This window comes from Saimiri boliviensis, chromosome 2 (genome assembly GCF_048565385.1).
Source record: "Saimiri boliviensis isolate mSaiBol1 chromosome 2, mSaiBol1.pri, whole genome shotgun sequence".
NCBI classification, from domain to species: Eukaryota; Metazoa; Chordata; class Mammalia; order Primates; family Cebidae; genus Saimiri; species Saimiri boliviensis.
Genome location: NC_133450.1, coordinates 186122400 through 186147984, shown reverse-complemented (window position 1 = coordinate 186147984; position 25585 = coordinate 186122400). Strand labels below are relative to the sequence as shown.

Below are 25585 nucleotides of genomic sequence, written 5' to 3'. Positions count from 1 at the left end.
GCTCATCGCAACCTCCGCCTCCTGGGTTCAGGCGATTCTCCTGCCTCAGCCTCCTGAGTAGCTGGGATTACAGGCACACGCCACCATGCCCAGTTAATGTTTTGTATTTTTTAATAGAGACGGGGTTTCACCATGTTGACCAGAATGGTCTCGATCTCTTGACCTTGTGATCCACCCGCCTCGGCCTCCCAAAGTGCTGGGATTACAGGCTTGAGCCACCGCGCCCGGCGTCTATTTTTATTTTTTGAGATGGAGTTTTGCTCTTGTTGCCCAGGCTGGAGTGCAATGGCAGGATCTCGACCCACCAAAACCTCCACCTCCTAGGTTCAAGTGATTCTCCTGCCTAGCCTCCTGAGTAGCTGGGATTATAGGGAAGCGCCACCATGCCTGGCTAATTTTGCATTTTTAGTAGTAGAAATGGGGTTTCTCCATGTTGGCCAGGCTGGTCTTGAACTCTTGACCTCAGGTGATCCGCCTGACTTGGCCTCCCGAAGTGTTGGGATTACAGGGGTGAGCCACTGCACCCGGTGATTCTGACAGTATTTTTTGTAGTGTACCTCAGTGTATTTTTCCCTTCCCCTGCCCCCTTCCCCCTGTCCCCTGCCCCCTTCCCCCTTCCCCCTTCCCGTGGGAGTCTCACTGTGTTGCCCAGGCTAGTCTCAGACTCAGGAACTCAAAGCAGTTTTACATCAGCGTATTTAAAAAATAATTTCAGGCCAAGTACACTGGCTTATGCCTGTAATCCTAGCACTTTGGAGGGCTGAGGTGAGGATCACTTGAGCTCAGGAGTCCAAGATCAGCTTGGACAACATAGCAGAATCCTGTCTGTATTTTTTTTAAATTTATATTTCTGGGTGTATATATTTCCTGAAGTAAATATGCTTCTATTATTTTTTTGGTCTTAACATAATTTAGGAGTTCAAAAGAAATGTAAAATTTAGTGTGGCTCACCGTTTTTATTTACTGTACTTTCATTTGTTTATTTTTGAGATATGGTCTTACTCTGTCACCCAGGCTGGTATGCAGTGGCGTGATCTTTGCTCAGTGCAGTCTCCACCTTCTGGGCTCAAGCAATCTTCCCATCTCAGCATCCCTCATAGCTGGGACTACAGGCACATGCCACTATTCCCAGCTAATTTTTTTATTTTTTGTAGAGACAGGGGTTTGCAGTGTTGGTCAGTGTGGTCTCAAACTCTTGTGCTCAAACAGCCCACCCACTTCGGCGCCCCAAAGTGCTGGGATTACAGGCATGAGCCACAGCGTCCAGCCTGCTATTTCATTTAACTTTGTTTTGAATGTGCTTTATGCAGAAAAAGATAATATACGTATGGACTTTATAACATAGATCCATCTTTTTTTCTTTGCTGTAGTTGAATGTGTTTATTTATTAGAACTGACACTCAGGATTTGGTTTAAAGCAGAATTATTAGAATGTCAGGTAAGTATGTTTGCCAGCTTTGCTTTAAGATTTGATTCCATGATACCCATACCCGCACCCCACCCCCGGCCCTTTTTTTTAAAGACAGAGTCTTGCTGTGTTGTCCAGGCTGGGTGATCCTGGCTCACTGCAACCCCTGCCTCCTGGGTTCAAGCGATTCTCCTGCCTCAGCCTCTGGAATAGCTGGGACTATAGGCTTGTACCACTGCGCCCGGCAGTGACTTTTTGTATTTTTAGTAGTGAGAGGATTTCACCAGTTACACATTTATTTATTTACTTACGAATGATGGAGTCTCACAGTGTCACCGGGCTGGAGTACAGTGACACAGTCTTGACTCACTGCAACCTCCGCCTCCTGGGTTTAAGCGATTCCCTGCCTTGACCTCCTGAGTAGCTGGGACTACAGGCATGCGCCACCACACCTGGATAATTTTTGTATTTTTAGTAGAGATGAGGATTTCACCAGTTACACATATATACATACATACATACGTACATACATTTATTTATTTATTTGAATTTGAGATGGAGTCTCACACTGTCACCAGGCTAGAGTACAGTCACATGGTCTCGGCTCACTGCAACCTCTGCCTCCTGGGTTTAAGCGATTCCCTGCTTCAGCCTCCCGAGTAGCTGGGACTACAGGCATGTGCTGCCAACCAGGCTAGGTTTTTGTATTTATTTATTTATTTATTTTTTGCCTACCTGCAACTGTCTTGATTGAGTTACATAGTTTTTTGTATTTTGGTAGAGACGGGGTTTCACCACGTTGGCCAGGCTAGTCTCGAACTCCCGACCTCAGGTGATCCACCTGCCTCAGCCTCCCAAAGTACAGGGATTATAGGTGTGAGCCACTGTGCCTGGCCACATTCATTTTTATGTTATGTAAATATGTGAAAGAAATTATAGTCATACATGGGGGACTGTTTCTAGGACCCCAACATTTACCCAAATTCTTGCATATTCAAGTCCCAAAGTCAGCTCTGTAACACCGTGCATAGGAAAAATCAGTCTTCTCTGGGCTTCACATCTTGCCAACGGTATTTTCAGTTTTCATTTGGTTGAAAAAAATGTGCATATGATTGGACCTTCACAGTTCAAACCTGTCTTGTTAAAGTGTCAAATGTGTCTTTAAGTTACTCCTTTTGTACGTTTTTTTTTTTTTTTTTTTTTTTTTTTTAAAAGATGGAGTCTTGCTCTGTTGCCCAGGCTGGAGTGCAGTGGTATGATCTCCACTCACTGCAACCTCCACCTCCTGGGTTCAAGCGATTTTCCTGCCTCAGCCTCCTGAATAGCTGGGAGTACAGGTGTGCACCACCAAACTCAGCTAATTTTTGTGTTTTTAGTAGAGACGGGGTTTCACCCTGTTGGGCAGGATGGTCTCGAACTCCTTACCTTGTGATCTGTCTGCCTTGGCCTCCCAAAGTGCTGGGATTACAGGCATGAGCCATCATGTCCAGCCTTGTATGTTTCTTTATATTGTGTATTGGCACATGGTTTGTCAGCTTATATGTAATATTTTGGTCTTTTATTCTGGTGAGATTGAGTCAAGTAAGGTAGTGAACTATTATTTCTTTTTTTAAAGACAGGGTCTCACTCTGTTGCCCAGCCTCAAGGCATGCTCATAGCTCACTGCAACCTCCAACTCCTATGCTCAAGCAATCCTCCTGCCTTAGCCTCCTGAGTAGACAGGAGTGCAGGTACACAGCACCATGCCCGGCTAATTTTTAAAAACATTTTTATAGAGACAGATCTCCCTGTGCTGCTCAGGCTGGTCTTGAACTCCTGGTTCCAAGCAGTCCTCCCTTGGCCTCCTAAGTTAGAGGGATTACAGGCACGAGCCACTGTACCTGGGTGGTAATGGATTATACTTAAGGTTACAGGGGTTGGTTTCTTTCTGGATTGAAGAAAAATAATGCAAAAAGGGCAACAATAGTTTACTGCCTAACTTTTCTTACTGCTTTACCTTACTGTTTTATGTTTAGTAACTCAGATTAGTTCCTCTACTTGTAAAACTAATTATTACATGAATACAGTCAATATAGTACAAGTGCAAAGTAAGTTTGAGCACCTACTATGTTTTAACATTCTACTTAAATTTTTTTTTTTAGGTACAGAAGGGGCTCTTGCTGTGTTGCCCAAGGTGATCTTAAACTATGGGGCTCAAGCAATCCTCCCACCTTGACCTGCCAAGGTGCTGGGATTACAGACTTGAGCCACCAGACCCAGTTTACTTTTAAATTTCGAATTCTCTGTAGTACCTTCTCTTTTCTTTTTTTCTTTTGAGAAGGAGTCTCGCTCTGGGTGCTGGTTTCACATAGCATTTAAAAAAATGCCGATTCTCAAATCAGTTACTGAACAGATAGGTTATTTCGTGTAATCATATAGTGCCATTATTGTGCCTCTGTGTATGAGAATTTAATCCATGAAAGACTCCATATTTATGAAGTTGGGGTTACATGTCATTCTTTAATGTAGCAATTGATATTTAAATACCTATTATGTTGTTGAAGATACTGCTGTGAAAAAGCTTTGTTCCTCACTGAAATCTAGGGATGTTTTGCCGTTTTCATTTGATTCATTTAGTATTCTTTGGGGTTGGGGAGGGGTTATTCCAAATTCTCTGGGAATGTAACCTGGCCCAGGGATATAGAGGAATGGGCTTCCAAGTCTCTGAGCCAGAAAAGCCCCAAAGATGCCCGTTTCTGTGTGTGGCCTGAACAGGTCCCTGGACATGGAAGTAGTACCATCTATATTATTGAACTAGTCCTGAGAAATCAGGAATTTTTTAAATTATTTATTTATATTTGAGACAGTGTCTTGCTGTGTTGCTCAGGCTGGCCTCAAACTCCTGAGCTCAAGCAGTCCTTCCACCTCGGATTCCCTAAGTGCTGACATTATTGGTGTGAGCTACTCTGCCCTGTCAGGAGCTTTGTTGATATGACAAACTGTTACCCAGGCTGGGGTGTAGTGGCACAACCGTAGATCACTGTAGCCTTTAACTTCTGGGCATAAGCAATCCTCCCATCTCAGCCTCCCCAGTAGCTGGTACTGCAGGCGTGCACCACCATGCCTGACTAATTTTAGTCAGGACCTTAAAGTTTCATGGTGGGCAGTGATAAATTCATGTTTACATCACAGTTTCTGGCACATCTAGCTTTTAAAGACCTTCTTGCTGTCTTTTGGGGATGAGGGAAGGGATTGCTTTCTGTCTATTTAGATTAAGCCACTTTCTGACTATTTAGATTAAGCCACTTTCTGCATTTGCTTCCCTTCAGGTTATACGCGTTTGAAAAGGAGGGATGTCTGCAGTTAAGATCTGCCCCAGTAGGGGTGAGGATGGTTGGTTGTTCTTTGAATTTTGGTTTTTAGAATAATGAGCAACTCGGCCGGGCATGGTGGCTTACACTACAATCCTAGCACTTTTGAAGGCTGAGGTGAGCTGATCACTGGAAGCCTGGCCAACATGGTGAAATCCTATTTCAGAAAAAGGGAAAAAAAAGGAGTAATGAGCATCTTTTCCATTTGGATTCTCAGCATAGAAGATGTAAATATTAGTCAAAACTTGAAGCTGGGCACTGTGGCTCATGCCCATAACCCCAGTACTTTGGGAGGCTGAGATGGGTGGATCACTGGAGGTCAGGAGTTCAATACCAGCCTGTACAACATGGTGAAACCCTGTCTCTACTAAAAATACAAAAGTTATCCAGGTGTGGTGGCACATACCTGTAATCCCAGCTACCCGGGAGGCTGAGGCACAAGAGTCATTTGAACCTGGAAGGCGGAGGTTGCGGTGAGTCAAGATTGCACCACTGCACTCCAGCCTGGGTGATAGAGCAAAACTCTGTCAAAAAATAACAAAACCTTGAGGAGTCATTCAATAGAGATGTAGTAGAGTGCTTGAGGTGGAAAGGTATAGCACTTACCATAACATGGTTTATTTACTTTGATAATCTTTGGAAATGTTGGACTTGATTTTTGTCATTAAAAGACTCTGGATCTTTATTCCGAGCTGCTAGATTAATCTGTTTATTCCAGATAACAGTGCAGGGAAATGGTATATACACAAAAATCAATATTACTAGTAGCATTACTGCCAAGTGAGTAGGAAACAGTAATTCTGTTATCTTGCTAGAATTTATGGGGAAGATGGGTTAGATTTTTTAATTAAATAATTTTTTTTTTCCTTTGTGAGACAAGTCTGGCTTTGTTACCCAGGCTGGAGTACAATGATGTCTTCTCTGCTCACCGCAACCTCTGCATCCCAGGTTCAAACTAATCTTCTGTCTCAGTCTTCCAAATAGCTGGCATTACAGGCGTGTGCCACTATGCCTGGCTAATTTTTATATATATATATATATATATATATATATATATATATATATATATATATATATTTATAGAGTTTTTTTTTTTTTTTTTTTTTTTGAGACAGAGTTTTGCTCTTGTTTTGCAGGCTGGGGTGTAATGGTGCAATCTTGGCTCACCGCAGCCTCAGCCTCCTGAGTAGCTGGGATCACAGGCACCCGACCAGCTCATTTTTTTGTATTTTTAGTAGGGACGGGGTTTCTCCATGGTGGTGAGGGTGGTCTCAAACTCCGGACCTCAGGTGATGTACCCACCTCGGCCTCCCAGAGTGCTGGGACTACAGGCATGAGCCACCATGCCTGGCCTATATATATGTGTTTTTAGTAGAGACAAGGTTTTGCCATGTTGACAAGGCTGGTCTTGAATTTGTGACCTCAAGTAATCCATCCACCTCAGCCTCCTGAAGTGCTGGGATTTTAGGCATGAGCCATTGCTCCCGGCCTAAAAAAGGAAATATTCTTTATAAAATTTACATACCATACATTCCATCAATTTAGTGTACAATTTAATGGTTTTTAGTATACTCAACAAGTTGTGCAGTCATTACCACAAGCAATTTTAGAACATTTTCTTCACCTCAGAAGTATACCTTACCCTTTAACTATCATTTTGCTAATTCTTTCCTCCTTCCACCTCAACCCTAAGCAACCAATAATCACCTTTCTATTTCTGTAGAGCTCAAGCAGGTTTTTCTGTTCTGGACATTTCCTGTAAATGGAATTGTATAATATGTGGTCTTTTATGGCTCTTCTTTCTCTTAATGATTTGGGTTCCTCCTCACCTTTACTCTGAAGGGATTAACTTAAACGTTCATGTTGTAGCATGTATCAGTACTTCATTCCTTTTTATAGCAATATAATATAATGTGGTATGAATGTACTGCTTTTTTTTTTTTTCAGTTCAAGGTTATAAGTCCTGAGAATAGTTTCCTTGTTTTGTAGTTTGTTTAATTTTGGCCTGTATTCTTGCCAAAAGCTTTAGACTGAAAGTTTTCTTCTTACAGCTAATTAGCTGAATTTCTTAGATTCTTGTAAGTCACAGTAACAGCTCTGTGTTTTGCCTTCTTAAGAAAAATTAAAAAAAAGATTTATTGGCCACGTATGGTGGCTCACGCCTGTAATCTCAGCACTTTGGGAAGCCAAGACTGGTGGAACATAAGGTCAGGAGTTAAAGACCAGCCTGGCCAAGATTGTGAAACCCTGTCTCTACTAAAAATACAAAAAAATTAGCTGGGCTTGGTGGCAGACACCTGTAATCCTAGCTACTCAGGAGGCTGAGGCAGAGAATTGCTTGAATCCGGGAAGTGGAGGTTACAGTGAGCCGAGATCATGCCACTGCACTCCAGCTTGGGTGATAGAGCGAGACTCTGTCTCAAAAAAAAAAAAAAAAAAAAAAATTGTAGAGATGTGTTTCACTGTGTTGCCCAGGATGGTTTTGAACTCCTGGCCTCAAGTGATTCTCCTGCCTTGGTCTCCCAAAGTGCTGGGATTATAGATGTGAACCATTGTATCAGGTCTCAGTTTGTTGTATAAACGTATACCCACAACTGCAATTGCATGATCATATGGTCAATCATTGGAGTTTTTGAGGAACTGCCATACTGTTACCCACAGCAGCTATACCGTTTTACATTTCCACCAGCAGTGCATAATGGTGTGTTCCACATCTTTGCCAACACCTGTTATTTTCTGTGTTTTTATTTTGATTTTGGTAGTAGTCATCTGAATTAATATGAGATTCTGTTTTATTGTGGTTTTGATTTGCATTTTCCTAATGATCAGTAATACTGAGTATATTTTAATATGTTTATTGGTCATTTGTATATCTTCTTAGGAGAAATGCCTATTCAAGTCTATTGCTTTTTTTTTTTTTTTTTTTTTTTAAGACAGAGTTTCACCATGTTGGTCAGGCTGGTCTTGAACTGACCTCAGGCGATCCACCTGCCTTGGCCTCCAAAGTGCTTGGATTACAGGCGTGAGCCACCATGCCCGGCTTTTTTTTTTTTTTTTTTTTTTTTTTTTTTTTTTTAAATTTTATTTTATTTAAGTCTAGCTCTGTTACTGAGGCTGGAGGACAGTGGTGCAATTTTGGAACTTCAGCCTTCGCCCCCTGGGTTCAAGCGATTCTCCTGCCTCAGCCTCCTGAGTAGCTGGGACTATAGACATGTGCCAACTTTTTGTATTTTTAGTAGAGACAGCATTTCACCACGTTGGCCATATTGGTCTTAAACTCCTGATCTCAGGTTATCCACCTGCCTTGGTCTCCCAAAGTGTTGGGATTACAGGCATGAGTCATTGGGCCTGGCTATTGCCGATTTTGAATTTAATATTTTGTTGTTGAGTTTTAGGAGTTCTTTGTATATTCCAGATGTTACTCTGTGATCAGATATATAATTTGTAAATATTTTCTTCCATTCTATGGGTTGTCTTTTTACTCTTTTGATACTGTGGTGTTTTGTTTCTGCTTTTGTTTTTGAGAAATGGTATTACTCTGTCACACAGACTAGAGTACAGTGGTGCAATCTCAGCTCACTGCAGCTTCAACCCCCTGGGCTGAAGCAGTCCTCCAACTTCAGCCTTCCAAGTAGATGAGATTACAGGCGTGTACCACTGTACCTGACTAATATTTGTATTTTTTGTAGAGATGAGGTTTCGCTATTTGCCCAAGCTGGTCTTGAACTCCAGAGCTCACGCAATCCACCTGCCTTGGTATCCCAAAGTATTGGGATTCAGGCATGAACTATCATGCTTGGCTAATAATGTGTTTTGATACAGATTTTTCTTTTGAGTCTTGCTCTGTCACCCAGGCCTGTGTACGGTGTTTGATTACAGCTCACTGCAACCTCCAACTCCTGGGCTCATGGATCCTCCTGCCTCTGCCTGTCAGGTAGCTAAGTTAGAGGCACATGCCTCCATGCCCATAAAAATATTTTTGTAGAGAGGGAGTCTCCCTGTGTTGCCCAGGCTGCTCTGGAACTCCTGGCTGAAGCCATCCTCCCCACCTCAGCCTCCGAAATTGTTGGGATTATAGGCGTGAGCCAACATACCTGGCCTAGAAAAGCCTTTTTAATTTTCATAAAATCCAGTTTGTCTTTTTTCTTCTTTTTTCAACCTATAACTTTGATGTTATATTCAAGAAATAACTGCCAAATCCAGTGTTAATAAGCTTTTGCCTTGTGTTTTCCTCTGAGAGTTTTACAGTTTTAGCTGTTAGATTTAGGCCTTTCCTCTTCAGTTTAGGATTTTAATGAAGAGAATGTGGAAAGGTACTAGTCATAATTTTCTCCTCTTGCTTGCTTGTTCTCCTGCTTGCTGCCATTTTGGTCTTTGATCAAAGACCTAGTATTTAAAATGAATTTAACAATGCCTTATAATAATGGCTTATAATTCCATGATGTTTGCCCTTCTTGATTTTAAAAGATGTGGACTATTTTATAATATAACCTTCCTATGTTTAGCCATCAAATACCACAAACATAATCCAAGGAGAATTGAATTCTTTTCTAGCCTTTTAAGTCACTAACTGGGTATAGGTAGTTGCATTAGCAGGAATCAGTAAATTGGGTACCCTGGATTGGAATGTTGGTGCCATTAGGAAGGAACAATGGTGATATTGTCTGGGTAGGGAGTATAGGATGAAGAAGGAGGTGTAATGGTATAGGACACAAGTATTATTTTATACTGTAATTGTTTGTTTTTTTAAAGGATTTGGACATGGCAGAGGGAGAGGGGCAGGAAGGTTCTCAACCCAAGGCATGGGGTAAGTCATAGCCATCCTATTTTTATAGTTATTTACTTCCCTAGTTTTTATTCTTCTATTGCGTCTAATACCCTGCATCTAATTTAGTCGTCATAGTGGATCCAGTGATTTTTATACTTAAAGAGAGTTTACTAACAAGAAAAATAGTATAAATAAAGTTGATCTTTTAATTAGGCCTTAGAGCAGGGTTTCTAGCCTTGGCACTATTGAGATTTTGGATTGGATAATATTTCCATGGGGTAGTAGGGTCTCCTGCACATTGTAGGTTGTTTAGCAACATCTCTCCTCTCTGTACTATTGATAAATGTCAGTAGCACCTCATGTAAAGTAGAGACAAAATACCTGCAGACATACCTAAATGGCACTGCCTAAGAGCCATATTAGTTAATCCAGCCGTTGTCTGTGAATGCTAAGTAAATGTAATGCTTATTTATGCATAAGCGATACCTTTTTCCTGAATTGTAATAGTCAACAATGAACAGGCACAGAGGTACTAAAATCAGGTTTATTTCTTGTTTCTGGGTGTTATTTTAATTTCTGCTACTACTAAAACATTAGCTCCTTTGGATTTTTAGAAAAAGTTTTAAAACGTCCTGTGGAATCCGTACGTAGATACTGTCAAGGAAGGGAACTGGCTACAGGAAAAGCCCTTTGTTTCTCAAACTTTAGGCACCACTCTTGGTGTCATTGCTCTGTAGATGTGGTGGTGCCTTCTGCTCCCAAACACAGGGAGCAAACTGTCAGGAGCATTTTAAGACGTAAACTCTGCCCATAGCTTTAAATTGTTGTGTAGATTTTTCTGTTTACTTCACTTTCCTTTGGGAAAATTTTAAAGGTATTATTTGTTTTGGCTCATGTTAGATCTCGGAACCATCATTCAGTTAAAGTGGGTGTTCAGTTTAGGATTTTAATAAAAAGAGATTCTAAACAAAATGTTTGGGCCGGGCGCGGTGGCTCAAGCCTGTAATCCCAGCACTTTGGGAGGCCGAGGCGGGTGGATCACGAGGTTGAAAGATCAAGACCATCCTGGTCAACATGGTGAAACCCTGTCTCTACTAAAAATACAAAAAAACTAGCTGGGCGTGGTGGCGCATGCCTGTAATCCCAGCTACTTAGGAGGCTGAGGCAGGAGAACTGCCTGAGACCAGGAGGCGGAGGTTGCGGTGAGCCGAGATCGCGCCATTGCACTCCAGCCCGGGTAACAAGAGCGAAACTCTGTCTCAAAAAAAAAAAAAAGAAAAAAGAAAAAAGAAACAAAATGTTTTCTTTATCTGATGTTTCTGTAAAGGAGCATATAAATCTGTTGTAAAAGGTTCAAAGCCAAACTTGGATTCTGTCTTGGGAAAAAGATAACCTGTTGCTTATTTATTCCTTATTTTTCAGCAGAACTTTCATAAGTGCCCTTATTCTGCCTTGAAAGACTATGGGTTTCCCTGTCTGCTTTAGGATGCTGAGGACAGTGTTTTAGGAAAATAAGGCTATTATACCAGAGTGTGTGGAAGGTTCCTAGGCAACTTCTGGTTTTCACATCTGCATCATCATGGCTGGCAGAATTAGTTATATTTAACTAGGGGAAGGAGAGATGATTCTTTTACAGTGGCTGTAAGAAGGGACTGGGCTTGTTTGGTGGAGATCATATATAGTTAATATTTTGGCTTAGGTGCTTGCTTCTTTTGCCTTTATTATTTCTTTATTTCAAACCCCAGGACATTTAATCCTGCGGACTATTCAGATTCTACATCTACAGATGTATGTGGGACAAAACTAGTGGTTTGGGAAGCTGCTCAGAATGGTGCAGATGAGGGAACTGGTAAGTGTTCTGTTTTTGCCAGAGATGAGTTTTAAATGTTGGCGCTATTAAGAGTTTTATGTTCTCTGCCAGGCGCGGTGGCTCACGCCTGTAATCCCAGCACTTTGGGAGGCCGAGGCGGGTGGATCACCTGAGGTTGGGAGTTTGAGACCAGCCTGACCAACATGGAGGAACCCCGTCTCTACTAAAAAAAAAAAAAAAAAAATTAGCTGGGCGTGGTGGTGAATGCCTGTAATCCCAGCTACTTGGGAGGCTGAGACAGGAGAATTGCTTGAACTCAGGAGGTGGAGGTTGCAGTGAGCCAAGACAGCACCATTGCACTCCAGCGAAACTCCACTTCTTAGTTGGTTCTTACTGCCAAAGTCTGTCACATACAAGTCTCATTGAATTTGATTTTCCTTTCTGCAAACTAAGAAAGAGGCTATATAAGGTAATTGGCATAAATAAATCAACACAAACCCACACTCTAATCAATTTCTGAGGAGAAAATTTTTTACTGGAAGTACTTATCATTTCTAATAGTGGAGTCTTTGGCCAGATAATATATGGTAATGTGGTAGGTGATAGATGGGCCTGTAGCGACATTGCTTCTGTAGGTTTTTCTGTATCATGCTGTTTCTACATTATTTTCTGAAATTCTTGGGGTAAATATTGGTTGTTTATTTATATACAGCTCTTTGTACACTAAGTATTAAGATTATACTTATAAAAACATAATTTAGCCAGGCGTGGTGGCTCACACCAGTAATCCACTTTGGGAGACCAAGATGGGTGGATCACTTGAGGTTAGGAATTCGAGACCAGCCTGGCCAACATGGTGAAATCCCATCTCTGCAAAAATACAAAAATAATTAGCCAGGTGTTGTACCACATACCTGTAATCCTAGCTACTCAGGAGGCTGAGGCTGGAGAATCACCTGAACCCAGGAGGCAGAGGTTGCAATGAGCTGAAATTGTGCCATTGCACTCCAGCCTAGGCAACAGAACAAGACTTCATTTCAAACAAAACAAAACCAAAAAACATAATTTAACATAATGAAATAGAACCCTGATTTAGAACATAGCTCAGTAAATTATCAAAGCCAGATGTAGTGGCTCACGCCTGTAATCTCAGCATTTAGGTGGCTGAGGTGGGAGGATCACTTGAGCCAGAGTTTGAGAGGAGCTTGGGTTAACATAATAAGACCTCATTTCTACTAAGAAAACTTAAAAGTTAGTCTGGCATGGTGGTCTGCACCTGTGGTCCCAGCTGCTTGGGAGGCTAAAGTGTGGGGACCGTCACTTGAGCCTGAGAGGTTAAGGATGCAGTGAGCTATGATTGTGCCACTTCACCCCAACGTCGGCAGTAGAGCAAGCCTGTCTCTCAAAAAAAAAAAAAAATGCCTACAAATATCCATATAACATCAACCATAGCCAAAAAGTAAGAGAGTACCACCAGAAGCACAATTAACCAACTGTAAATAGAGAAACTGTAATGAGAACCAGCAAAATTTATAAGTTGTTATTTAAAAGCACTATTAAAATTGTTAAGTTTCTTATGAGACCATCAAGACAAGGTGAAGAAACATGAATAATTGGTTCCAGGAAGGAGAAAAGGACTGTCATTATAGATCGTATAGATATTAGGAAATTCTAAGATACTGTTTTTCAAATTTTATGGCAACAAATTTGGAATTATGACTAATTTCACTCTTGTCAAAATCTGAAACTGAAATATTTGAAAATAGAATTTAGTAAGACTGAAACAGATCACCATATCCATGGTTAAGATTATACTTGGGCCGAGCATGGTAGGTCACACCTGTAATCCCAGTACGTTGAGAGACTGAGGTGGGCAGATCACTTGAGCTCAGGAGTTTGAGACCCAGCCTGGGCAACATGGTGAAACCCCATCTCTGCAAAAAATACAAAAATTAGCCAGGCGTAAGTGGCATGTGCCTGTCGTCTCAGCTACCTGGGAGACTGAGGTGGGAGGATCACTTGAACCTGGGAGGCGCAGGTTGCAGTGAGCTGAAATTGTGCCACTGCGCTTTATCCTGGGTGACAAAGTGGGATTCTGTCTCAAAAGAAAAAAAAATTACACTTGGTATTTAAGATTTGCATAACTTTTTTGGGTGGGAGGGTGTCTGGGGGGCGGGTTGAGATGGAGTCTCTGTTACCTAGGCTGGAGATCCACTATAGGTGGATCTCGGCTTACTGCAATCTCCACCTCTTGGGTTCAAGTGATTCTCCTGCCTCAGCCTCCCAAGTAGCTGGAATTGCAGGTGTTTGCTACCATGCCTGGCTAATTTTTTTTGTATTTTTGGTATACAGGGTTTTACCATGTTGGCTAGGCTGGTCTTGAATTCCTGACCTCAAATGATTCACCCACCTTGGCCTCCTCAAAGTGCTGGGATTATAGGCATGAGCCACCGCACCCCACCTTCTTTTCTTTCTTTTTTTTTTTTTTTGAGACGGAGTTTCGCTCTTGTTACCCAGGCTGGAGTGCAATGGCGCGATCTCGGCTCACCGCAACCTCCGCCTCCTGGGCTCAGGCAATTCTCCTGCCTCAGCCTCCTAAGTAGCTGGGATTACAGGCACGCACCACCATGCCCAGCTAACTTTTTGTATTTTTAGTAGAGACGGGGTTTCACCATGTTGACCAGGATGGTCTCGATCTCTTGACCTCGTGATCCACCCGCCTCGGCCTCCCAAAGTGCTGGGATTACAGGCTTGAGCCACCGCGCCCGGCCTCTTTTCTTTCTTTTTTAAAGAGAGAACATCTCACTCTGTTGCCCAGGCTGCAGTGCAGTGGTGTGATCATAGCTCATTGCAGCCTTGAACCCTTCGGTTCAAGCCATCCTCCCACCTTAGCCTCTCTGATACTTACTACTGGGACTATAGGCACACACCACTGCACCGGGTGAATTAAAAAAATTTTTTTGTAGAGATAAGGTCTTGAATTGTTGCCAAGGATGGTTTTGAACTCTTGGCTTGAAAGATTCTCCTACCCAGCTATTTGCTGGGATTACTGGTGTGAGCCACCATTACCAGCTTTTTGTTTAACTTTTTAAAAATCAATCAACTCCTAAATGCATACCCAAGAGAATTCAAAATATAGGGTCACATAAAATCTTGTAGAAAAGGATGCATAGCAGTATAACTCATAATTATACAAAAGTAGAAATAACTTATACTTTTTATTGAACAGGTCTGGGGGAAAAAACCCTAAATGTTTATCAGTGGATGAATGTATATAAGCAAAATATAGAATATACATAGAATGGAGTAATGTTCAGCCATAAAAAGGAATTAAGACCCATGCTACAACATGGATGAACCTTGAAAACAACGCAGAGAACCAAAAAGACCACATATATTGTATTTTAAGATTTTATTTATCTGAAATGTCCAAGTTAGGCAAATTTACAGGGACAGAAATTAGCTTGGTGGTTGCCTGGGGCTGGAACAGTTTGGGAAAAGTGGTGAGTCACTACGAATGGGTATGGGGTTTGTTTTCGGAGTGATAAAAATGTTCTCGAATTAGAGGTGATGGTTGCACAAATTGTGAATATACTAAAAATTACTCAACTGTCTACTTTAAAAGGGTAGATTTCTGGTTATGTGCATTATATATAAAAATACTATGGAAATGAGTACTATCCACTTAACAGAATTAAGGAGAAAAATCCATATGATCATTTCAATAAAGAAAAGCATTCAATAAAATTCAGTATTTGTTCATGATTAAAACAGTGTTTCTGAGTGAAATGTGGGGCTTGAGCCCAAGAATGGCCTTTGATTCCACCAACATGGAGACTTCGTACAGTATCCCATTCATAGTGCTTGAATGTCCCAACCTGAAGCTGAAGAAGCTGACCAGGCTGCACATGCCCTCTGCCATGGCTGTGTATGTTCTGGTGTTGGCATCTCATCACCAGAGGAATAATTTATGATGTTATCATTGAACCTCCAAATGTTGGCTCTGTGACTGATTGAACGTGGGCGTCAGAGGCCAGTAGCTTTCTTGGCATACAGAGTAAATGGACAATATATTATGGAAGGACTTGCATTCAGCTTCCTGTTTGCAGTGGGATGGTTAGGTTTTATAATCCTGGACCAATCAAATGCACCAAATATCCCCAAACCCAATAGATACCTTCTTCTATTTGGATTTCTGTGGCCTACTGAGTTTTTTCGTGGCTATTCATGAGAATGAACTGCCAGGCTATCTGATAGATTAGAGTGCCTTTTGAGAAGAAATCAGTGGATTTAACTGGATTTGCTCCTGTCAATGAAGTTTTAAAGGCTGTGACATTTTACTGATATGAAATGTGGAAAAGATTGAAGAGCAGCAGTAAAGAAATATGTAGTAAAAATACTGGAAGTATATTGAAGCTTGGAGTAGAATTTCTTCTTGGTATCAAAGAGACAAGTTTATCACAGTATTTTTTTTTTTTTTCTGCTGACCTATTGACATATCAATGATGTTGAGTGGCGTTTTCTTCTTAGTTCTTCATTTTTTAAAGAATATATACTCCAGTCTACAAATATAACAGTGAATAAAGTGATCAGTTTTTACAGCCCCTTTAACATTTTTTTTGGAGATGATATTTCAGATTTTCAGAAATTAATGTAAAATCAGGAATCATGATTTCATAAGCTGATAATTCTATATAGCTAATCAACTTTACCTATGGTGCTTTGCTTTTAGAGAGTGTGATATGATAGTACATTATTCCAAATATGTATGTATGACTGTTTCCTGAACAGTAAGATCTATGAAAGGAGTAGAAGTAAATATTTTTTCTAATTAAAAACAAAAATAACCCCTGGCAACTAGGAATACAAGAAATTTCTTGATCAGATAAGGAACATCTGTAAACCTATGGCAAGTATTACAGTCAGTGGTGATGTATTGAATGTTTTTCCTCTGGAACAAGATAAAAACACATGCACTCACTGTTTCCATTTACACTGTACTGGAGGTCCTAACCAGTGCAATAAAGAAAAAATAAGTAAATCATAAGGATTGGAAAGGGAGAATAAATCGTTCTTTTGTGATTGTGTAAACGAATCTATAGACAAATTATTGGGGAGTTTCACAAGTACAAGATACATGACACAAGTTTTATGAATGGATGTATTTCTGTAAACTGTCAACAAACAGAAAATGGAAAAAAATTGCTGGTAGCTTTATAAAACACCAGATATGCCTAGGAATAAGTATAATGACATGTAAGATATGTAAGATTAGAAAAAATATAAAACATTATTGAGAAAATAAAGAAGACAATAATAGAGGAATATTTACTCTGTAGAGGAATAATAGAGGAGTAAGCTGTTGTGACATTTAGTTTTTACAACTCAGTTTTGAATTTATTTATCCATGATAGTCCATCTCATGTAAACCTTCCCTACTGGTTTTTTAAAAAAGGAGGTTTGTTGATGTAATATATATATATGAGATAAAATTCTCCCCTTTTTAGAGGTACAGAAGATGAATTCTAACAAATGCATGTAGAATTATAACCATCTTTAAAATAGAATTATGGTACTTCTTGCTGGGCTCATACCTGAAATCCTAGCACTTTGGGAGGCTGAGGTGGGCAAATCATGAGGTCAAGAGTTTGAGGCCAGCCTGGCCAACATGGTGAAACCCCCTTCTGTACTAAAAATACAAAAAATTAGCTGGATGTAGTGGTAGGAACCTGTTAATCCCAGCTACTCAGGAGGTTGAGGCAGGAGAATCGCTTGAACCCGGGAGCTGAGATTGTGCAGCTGCACTCTAGCACTAGTGACAGAATGAGACTGTCTCAAAAAAAAAAAAAAAAAATTATGGTATTACTTTACTAGCAATGAACAATTGCAAACAAGAATAAGAGACACAGTACTTTTTATAGTAGTACAAAAAAAATTCTATTTCTGACTGTATGCAAGATTTGTATGTTGATATTATGCAACATGTTGGGAAAGAATAAAGACCCTCATAAAAGGGAACATATTCAGTGTTCATGAATTGGAAGACTCAATATCTTTGAAATGTCATTTCTCTCCAAATTGAGAGCGTTAGCACAATCCAATCAAAATCTTAGCAGATTTTTGACCACGTGGTTCCTTTTTTTTTTTGAAATGGAGTCTCACTCTGTCACCCAGGCTGGAGTACAGTGTTGTGATCTCAGCTTACTGCAACGTCCACCTCCTGTGTTCAAGTGATCTTTCTACCTTAGCCTCCTGAGTAGCTAGGATTACAGGTGTGTGCCACCATGCCCAGCTAATTTTTTTTTTTTTTTTTTTTTTTGTATTTTTAGTAGAGGTGGGGTTTCACCATGCTGGCCAGGCTAGTCTTGAACTCCTGACCTCAAGTGATCTCTCCGCCTCAGCCTCCAAAAGTGCTGGGATTACATGTGTGAGCTATTGTGCCTGGCCTTGACAACTTGACTCTAAAATTTTTATGTAATAATAAAGGGACTAAAGCAGCTTAAACAAATTTGCAAAGAACAGAAAAGTTCTAAGACTCAAATTCCCTGATGTTAAGAACTACTCTAATGCTACAGTAAGCACGGTAATGTGGAACTGGCAAAAGCATAGACACATAATAGCATAGCAGTTTAGAAATAAACATATATACATATGGCTCATTGGTTTATGGCAAAGATTATGAGGCAATTCAATGCCATACATTATACTATATACAAAAAATATCCTGCAGGTTTACACTTAAACATGAAACCTAAAAGTGCAACTTACAAAGAAGCTAGTGGCAAATCTTAGTGACTTTAGGTTAGGCAAAGATTTCTTATATAGGGTCCAGTTAGCCTGAGTCATAAAAGAGAAACTTGACAAAGTACATTTTATCAAAAATTTTAAAATTCTCTTTTGAAGAGAGAAATGAAATGATAGGATGAGCCATAGACTTGGAGAAAATATTTATAAAATCCGTATTTGGCTGGGCGCGGTGGCTCAAGCCTGTAATCCCAGCACTTTGGGAGGCCGAGGCGGGTGGATCAAGACCATCCTGGTCAACATGGTGAAACCCCGTCTCTACTAAAAATACAAAACATTAGCTGGGCATGGTGGCACGTGCCTGTAATCCCAGCTACTCAGGAGGCTGAGGCAGGAGAATTGCCTGAACCCAGGAGGCGGAGGTTGCGGTGAGCCGAGATCGTGCCATTGCACTCCAGCCTGGGTAACAAGAGCGAAACTCCGTCTCAAAAAAAAAAAAAAAAAATCCATATTTGATTGAGGACTTATATACAAAATACATAAAGAACTCTCAATTCAGTAATAAGAAAATAACCCCCTAAAACAAATGAGCAATTAAAAATGGGGGAAAAAAATGGAAGAAGTTCTGGAAATGGATAGTAATGATGATTGGTACAACATTGTGAATATACTCAGTGCCACTAAATTGTACACCTGGAGAGAGTTAGAAATTGTAAATTTTGTGTAATATCTATTTTAACATGGAGACTGGTGCAGGATAATTTCCTGTTAATCTATAATTATTTTAACATAAAGTTAATAAGAGCAAAAGATTTGCATTTAAAGGGAAAATGTAAATGGATAGCAAACAAATCCACAAGAATATGCTCATCATCATTAGTCATTGGAGAAATACAAAGTAAAGCCACATTGAATTACCCCCATTCACCTATTAAAATTGCTTTAAAGTAGACTAAAAATTCCAAGTACTGGTGAGGATTGTGGAATAACAGGTAGTCATATACATGCCTGGTGGGAAAGCATACCCTTATCATAAAATCTGACAATCCCATTTTTAGGGTTTTATAAAAGTGCAATGAAAACATACCTGAACAAAACTCTGTATGTGATATTTTCTTGCTGCCTTTTTTTTTTTTTGAGACAGAGTCTCGCTCTGTCACCAGACTGGAGTGCCGTGGCGTGATCTCAGCTCACTGCAGCCTCTGCCTCCTGGGTTCAAGCGATTCTGCTGCCTCAGCCTTCCTAAAAGCGGGGACTACTGGAGCGTGCCACCGCACCCAGCTAATTTTTGTATTTTTAGTAGAGACAGGGTTTCACCATGTTGGCCAGGCTGGTCTCTATCTCTTGACCTCATGATCTGCCCGCCTCGGCCTCCCAAAGTGCTGGGATTACAGGTGTGAGCCACTGTTCCCGGCCCTTGCTGCTGCTGCTTTTATTTTATTTTATTTTATTTTTAAAAAGAGATGTGAGTCCTAGTTTGTTTCTTAGGCTGGAGTGTAGTTGGTATTCACAGGCATAATTCTGGTGCATTACAACCTCGAACTCCTGGGCTCAAGTGATCTTCCTGCATCACGCTCCTGTGTAGCTAGGACTACAGGCTTGCACCACCGTGCACAGCTTCCACACAGTGTGGAAGAACTGTGTGTGGAAGCTGTGCACACTTCCATGGCTTTGAGGCCGAATGTTGTACAAGTGTTGAAGCAGAATGTTGAATTAGTCAGTTACCTTTTTTCTTATTTTCCCATTCATCGTCTCTTTCTTTCATCCCCTCCCAGTTACTTAAAGGAGCAGATTTCTTGCTGAAAAGTATTTAGATAAGCAAAGTGAGTTTGTTGTAAAATACAGTTAAAGGATGTCATCAGCTGATGGTGCTGGCTGTTTCTCCAGAGGCCTCACAGAATGGTACTGGCTTGTTGATAAGAGAGTTATAGGCTCAGAAACACAACTGTTGATGGTATAATCACCACAAATCTGAATGCAGTTTTCTAAAAACTGTTACCTGTTGAACAGATTACAGTATTTTCTTTGATGAATAAGAAGGGAGCTTGCTAAACATGGGCATGAGAATGAGAATAAGTAAGGTATTTTGAGTGTCCAAGAGCCAACAGGAATAAGATTTGTGACTTGAATTGCATTGGCTTGCAACAGTATGGATTTCAGTTATGTTTCATTATCCTTGGGCAGTAATGCAGCGTATACATCACTTTGGTGGTGACCAGCTTCTCTTGTGATAAATACTTTCATTGTTTTGATATGTTTAAACCCTTATTTCACATTGATCCACAGAACTGGCATCAAAGTCTCACAACATAGTTCAGGATCTGCCAAACAAAAGTTCTTACGGACTCAAAGGTATGAATATTTAATTTTTTAATTTTAAAAATTAAGAATCTTACAAATTGCTTGTAGTATCTTTTATTTTTATATCAAGGCTAGTTAATGAAAATTTATCAGATAAATGTTTGTAAACTATACCCAATTGTTTGGTAATCACATTTTCAGTTTGCTAATGGAAATGTTTTATTAATTGACTTTGAAAGTGCCACAGAATTTTCATCATTTTCCTTGTTCCTAAGTGGCCTTCTTTAACATATATTCGATAGAAGACTAACACCAAGTTAAATTGAACATAAAGCATTCGTCTGAAATATATTGTTTTAAGCTAAAAATAAGGATTGTTGAAGTTTTTCCCTTAGGTTTTGGGGTGTAGGTCTAATGTGGACCAAAGTAAAATTTTAATATTCTAAAATATGAGTAAGACCTGAGCCTCTGCCTTCTGTATTTAATGTCTGGAATTTTTTATAGTCTATGTAGGTATGGCTAGTTCCTACAACAACGTGGCACTTGCTTCTGATGTGGGAGTTTCCCCTGTAATTTCCTGATATACCACTCTATCATGTCACATTTCTGGTTGTAACTATTTCTGTTGCCCTGTTTTTCCTGCAGGCTACATAGTGTCTTGTACCTGCTTTTAAATGTACTCAGATTCTCATCCTATTATAGAACTCCAAAGTTGTGTTTAATTATTTTCAAATTACTGCTCTCAAAGTGGTTGGCCAGTCTTTGTTGTTGTTATTATTATTATTATTACTATTTTTGGTTGAGATGGAGTCTTGCTCTGTCACCCAGGCCGGAGTACAGTGGCATAATCTTGTCTCACTGCAACCTCCACTTTCCTGGTTCAAGTGATTCTTCTGCCTCAGCCTCTCAAGTAGCTGGGACTACAGGCATACGCCACCACACTGGGTTAATTTTTGTATTTTTAGTAGAAACAGAGTTTCACCATACTGACCAGGCCATGATCTCCTGACCTTGTGATCTGCCTGCCTTGGGCAGTCACACACAGTGCTGTGATTACAGGCATGAGCCACCACGCCCAGACTTTTTTTTTTTTTTTTTTTTAAGATATCTCCTGAATTGCTATGGTAGGCCATTCTTACTACATATCATTCTTTTTTTTTTTTTTCCCGCCCGACACGGAGTCTTGCTCTGTCGCCAGGCTGGAGTGCAGTGGCGCAGTCTTGGCTCACTGCAACCTCCGCCTCCCAGGCTCAAGTGATCCTTCTGCTTCAGCCTCCCAAGTAGCTGGGACTACAGGCATGTGCCGCCATGCCTGGCTAATTTTTGTATTTTTACTAGAGACGGGGTTTCACCATTTTGGCCAGGACGGTCTCAATCTCTTGACCTTGTGATCTGCCACACCCAGCCTCTTATTACGTATCCTTCTTAAACATTCTGTTTTAATTTACTACTATTAACTGTACATATAGTGGCTGAGCTGCTCAAATTTGTTTGTATTTTATTGCAATTTTTAAAATGAGAAAAAAGAATGTATATTTTAAGCTTTAGAATACTTTTAATATTTTTAATGTAGGTTTTTGTAATATTTCATTGTTTTTCTCCTGGAAATTTTCCTTTATATCCCTGTGTGTTCAGATCTTTTCCAACTTCCAGGGTTTTTGGTATGCTTCATCTTCACCATCAAACTTTCTCTTACCATTCTGGCTTTCATTAACTTCATCCTCCAAATTTCCAGTATATTAGTGGTTTCTCACATAGAAGTAAATGTTTTCAGTTTTGAAATATCTGTATTTTACACCCAAATATTACCACAGTTCACATTACATTTCACAGAGAGCCATCCCAATCTGAAATTAGGTATATTCTGTTAAAAACATTCCATAGATAAGGACTCTCTTTCTAGGAAACAATCATCATTTTACTTATGAGGAGGTCAGTTATTAGGCTATTTACATGATTCTAAAGAAGGTAGACATGGTTACCTGCTTTCTTTTTTCCTCACGAGCATGCCCCTCCTCCTTTTCCCTCTCCATACACAATTTTTGGTGAGAAATGGAATTTTGTGTGTCAGGTGATTTACTCTTTTCTTCCTATAAAGGACATGAAAGCATCCATAATCCCCCTTTCTGGGGTTAGTTGTAGTTAATTTCTTAGTGTATTTCCTTTAAAATCATTATCTGTGGATATTTTTTTTAATGCATGTTATAAACAATGGCCCTCTACTTATAAGATCTGTGTAAGCATTTTTTGAGTAGCAACACTTTTCTTTAAAGTACTTAGATGTGTTAAGATTGTGTATTTGTAAGAACTCTTCGAATGCCTCCTGTGTACCGATTCCAGAACTTAAAGCAGCAGACTTGATATGAGCAGGAGTAATGTTAAGTTTTGCTAGAGACCTATTAGGAAACCATGTAGTAGAGCTAATATTTGGTAAAAAGGATACTTCTGTAAATTTGATGCTCAGTAATCCACCTGAAATAGGATCCAAGGCAGATTTGCCTTAAAATGAAATTTGTTGTTTTAAAGACTGTGTATCATAAGAAATCAAACCATTGTTAAATGTCTATATTTGCGTTATGTCCATACTTTCCTATTCATGGCAGAATTGGTTGGATGTGACCTACATTGAAGCAAAATCCATTTGAAACGCTGATTTGAGGTTATGTATCTAGTGACTACTAGTCAAATTGCATTTGTGAACATTACTTCAAAGAGAAGGGGAGAAAAGAAATAATACTGATTTTTTTACAGAGAATTAATTAAGAATGTCATGTTTCTTGGGTTATAAACTAAATTGCTAATGAGATGTAAATCTTTTTTCCTGCATAGTACACAAGAAGGAATCATTTGGACTCAGACTGTATTAGACTTGTGGTATAAACTTTGATTGCTGTTGTTTACCCACAGGGGCTTGGAAGAATTCTGTGGAAGAGTGGACAACAGAAGACTGGACTGAAGATGTAAGCTTTCTTTTTTTTGAGATGGAATTTTGGTCTTGTTGTCTAGGCTGGAGTGCAGTGGCGTGATCTTGACTCACTGCAACCTCCACCTTTGGGTTCAAGCAATTCTCCTCTTAGCCTCCCAAGTAGCTGGGATTACAGGCATGTGCCATCATGCCTGGCTAATTTTTTTTTTTTTTTTTTTGAGACATAGTTTTGCCCTTGTTGCTCCAGCTGGAGTGCAGTGGTGCATTCTCAGCTCAATGCAACCTCCATTTCCCGGGTTCAAGCAATTCTCCTCCCTCAGCCTCCTGAGTAGCTGGGATTAGAGGCGCCTGCCACCATGACCAGCTAATTTTTGTATTTTTAGTAGATAGGGTTTCACCACGTTGGCCAGGCTGGTCTAGAACTCTTGACCTCAGATAATCTGCCCTCCCTGGGCTCCCAAAGGGCTGGGATTATAAGCGTGAGCCACTGTGCCCAGCCTTGTATTTTTTTTTTTTTTTAGTAGAGACACTTCACCATGATGGTCAGGCTGGTCTCAAACTCCGGACCTCAAGTGATCCACCCGTCTTAGTCTCCCAAAGTGCTGGGATTTCAGGCATAAGATACCATGCCCAGCCAAGACCTGACTTTCTTTCAGTGTTTGGTGGGGGCTTTGGTGCTTAGAAGAAAGCCTGAGACATCCGATCTCATCTTGCCTTCTTTTCTGGCATGTATCATAGCCAGATTTTTAGAGAATTGGCTTTTTCAGCAGATGCTTCTCAGAAGGAACTTGGTGTTTTCAGATTTTTAAGAATATTTGTTTTTATGCTTAAAAATGACCAAGTATCAAGATGATGTGGGAAATTGGGGGGAAAAAAAAGGTTGAGGTGTTAGGCTGGGTGCAGTGGCTTACAACTATAATCCCAGCAGTCTGACTGAGAAGCTAAGGTAGGAGGATCATTTGAAGCCAGGAATATGAGACCTGCCTGGGTGACAAAGTGAGACAGACTCCTCTCTCTACAAAAAATAAATTTAAAAAAAAAGTCCTCGGTTGTGGGGGTGTGCATCTAGTCTCAGTTACTCGGGATGCTGAGGCAGGAGGATCTCTTGAGACCAGGAGCTCAAGGCTGCATTATTGCTCCACTACCCTCCAGCCTGGGTGACAGAGAAAGAACCTATGTAAAAGCAAACAAACAAAATTACCAGGTGTTAAGTAGGGTTGATTTTTTTTTTTTTAATTTCAAAGCTTATCTCTGTTTTGTTTGACCTGATAGCCAGCTGACACTGTTGCCCAGATTTGTGAACTAATATTCTTTAGACTATTTTGATTAAAGGTGAGTGTATATTTTAGGTCATAGTTGAAATTAACCTCAGTAAGTTGCTCTGGTTCCATGCCCAACCTCTTCCTCTTTTAACTAGAAGAACTGTTTTTTTTTTTTTGAGACAGAGTTTCGCTCTTGTTACCCAGGCTGGAGTGCAGTGGCGCGATCTCGGCTCACCGCAACCTCCGCCTCCTGGGTTCAGGCAATTCTCCTGCCTCAGCCTCCTGAGTAGCTGGGATTACAGGCACGTGCCACCATGCCCAGCTAATGTTTTGTATTTTTAGTAGAGACGGGGTTTCACCATGTTGACCAGGATGGTCTCTATCTCTTGACCTCGTGATCCACCTGCCTTGGCCTCCCAAAGTGCTGGGATTACAGGCTTGAGCCACCGCGCCCGGCCTTAGAAGAACTGTTTTTTAAAAAAATATTTCTTTATTCCACAGACATTTTTGAGCATATTACACTAGCTTCTGGGTACTGTCAGTCTGTAAGTTCTGCTTTCAGCATAATAATTTTTTTTGAAAAAAATACATTAAATAATAAAGAGAAAAAAGGAATAAATAACCCAATACCATATTTTATACCTCTTCTCTGTTTGACTGTCAAATTATAGAGCTCTTGAGTTTGGTATCTGCCTGACACACAATTTGAGCAGACATTGAGAGGGAAAGAATAAATGGGTTACAAATATAGATCTTCAGAACTATGTACAATGACCCAGACTTTGAGATTTCTATCTTTCTCTCTGTCTCCTTATTTGTTTCCATTTATGCTAACAGAACCTGCTTGGAATGGGAAACAAGAAGCGTGATTTCTACTTAACTTGTTTAATGACCTTAGCGTTGTTCCTTGGGTCTTACTATTCCTTCACATACAGTATTATTTGGGGTTTAAGTGGTGTTTGAACAACGCACTACCATAGATAGATTCATTTTACCTTGTAAAAAATAAGTACTTT

The 25585-nt window shown here is 40.2% G+C and overlaps 1 protein-coding gene and 1 pseudogene across 6 annotated transcripts in view; both read left to right on the top strand.

The window, feature by feature from the left end:
- The window catches only part of UBAP2 (ubiquitin associated protein 2), a 163385-nt gene that overhangs the window by 93246 nt on the left and 44554 nt on the right, over nt 1-25585 (top strand). For 4 of the 6 annotated variants that reach the window (XM_074394978.1, XM_074394977.1, XM_039474616.2 and 1 more), the window contains 4 exons: nt 9511-9565; nt 11272-11375; nt 20367-20432; nt 23289-23341. In XM_074394978.1, coding sequence (XP_074251079.1) covers nt 9511-9565; nt 11272-11375; nt 20367-20432; nt 23289-23341 — 278 coding nt within the window. The remainder of the gene's footprint in view (nt 1-9510; nt 9566-11271; nt 11376-20366; nt 20433-23288; nt 23342-25585) is intronic. The other 2 variants (XM_074394979.1, XM_039474617.2) reach the window with 1 other exon arrangement.
- On the top strand, nt 13487-17209 carry LOC141583746 (oligosaccharyltransferase complex subunit ostc pseudogene; annotated as a pseudogene).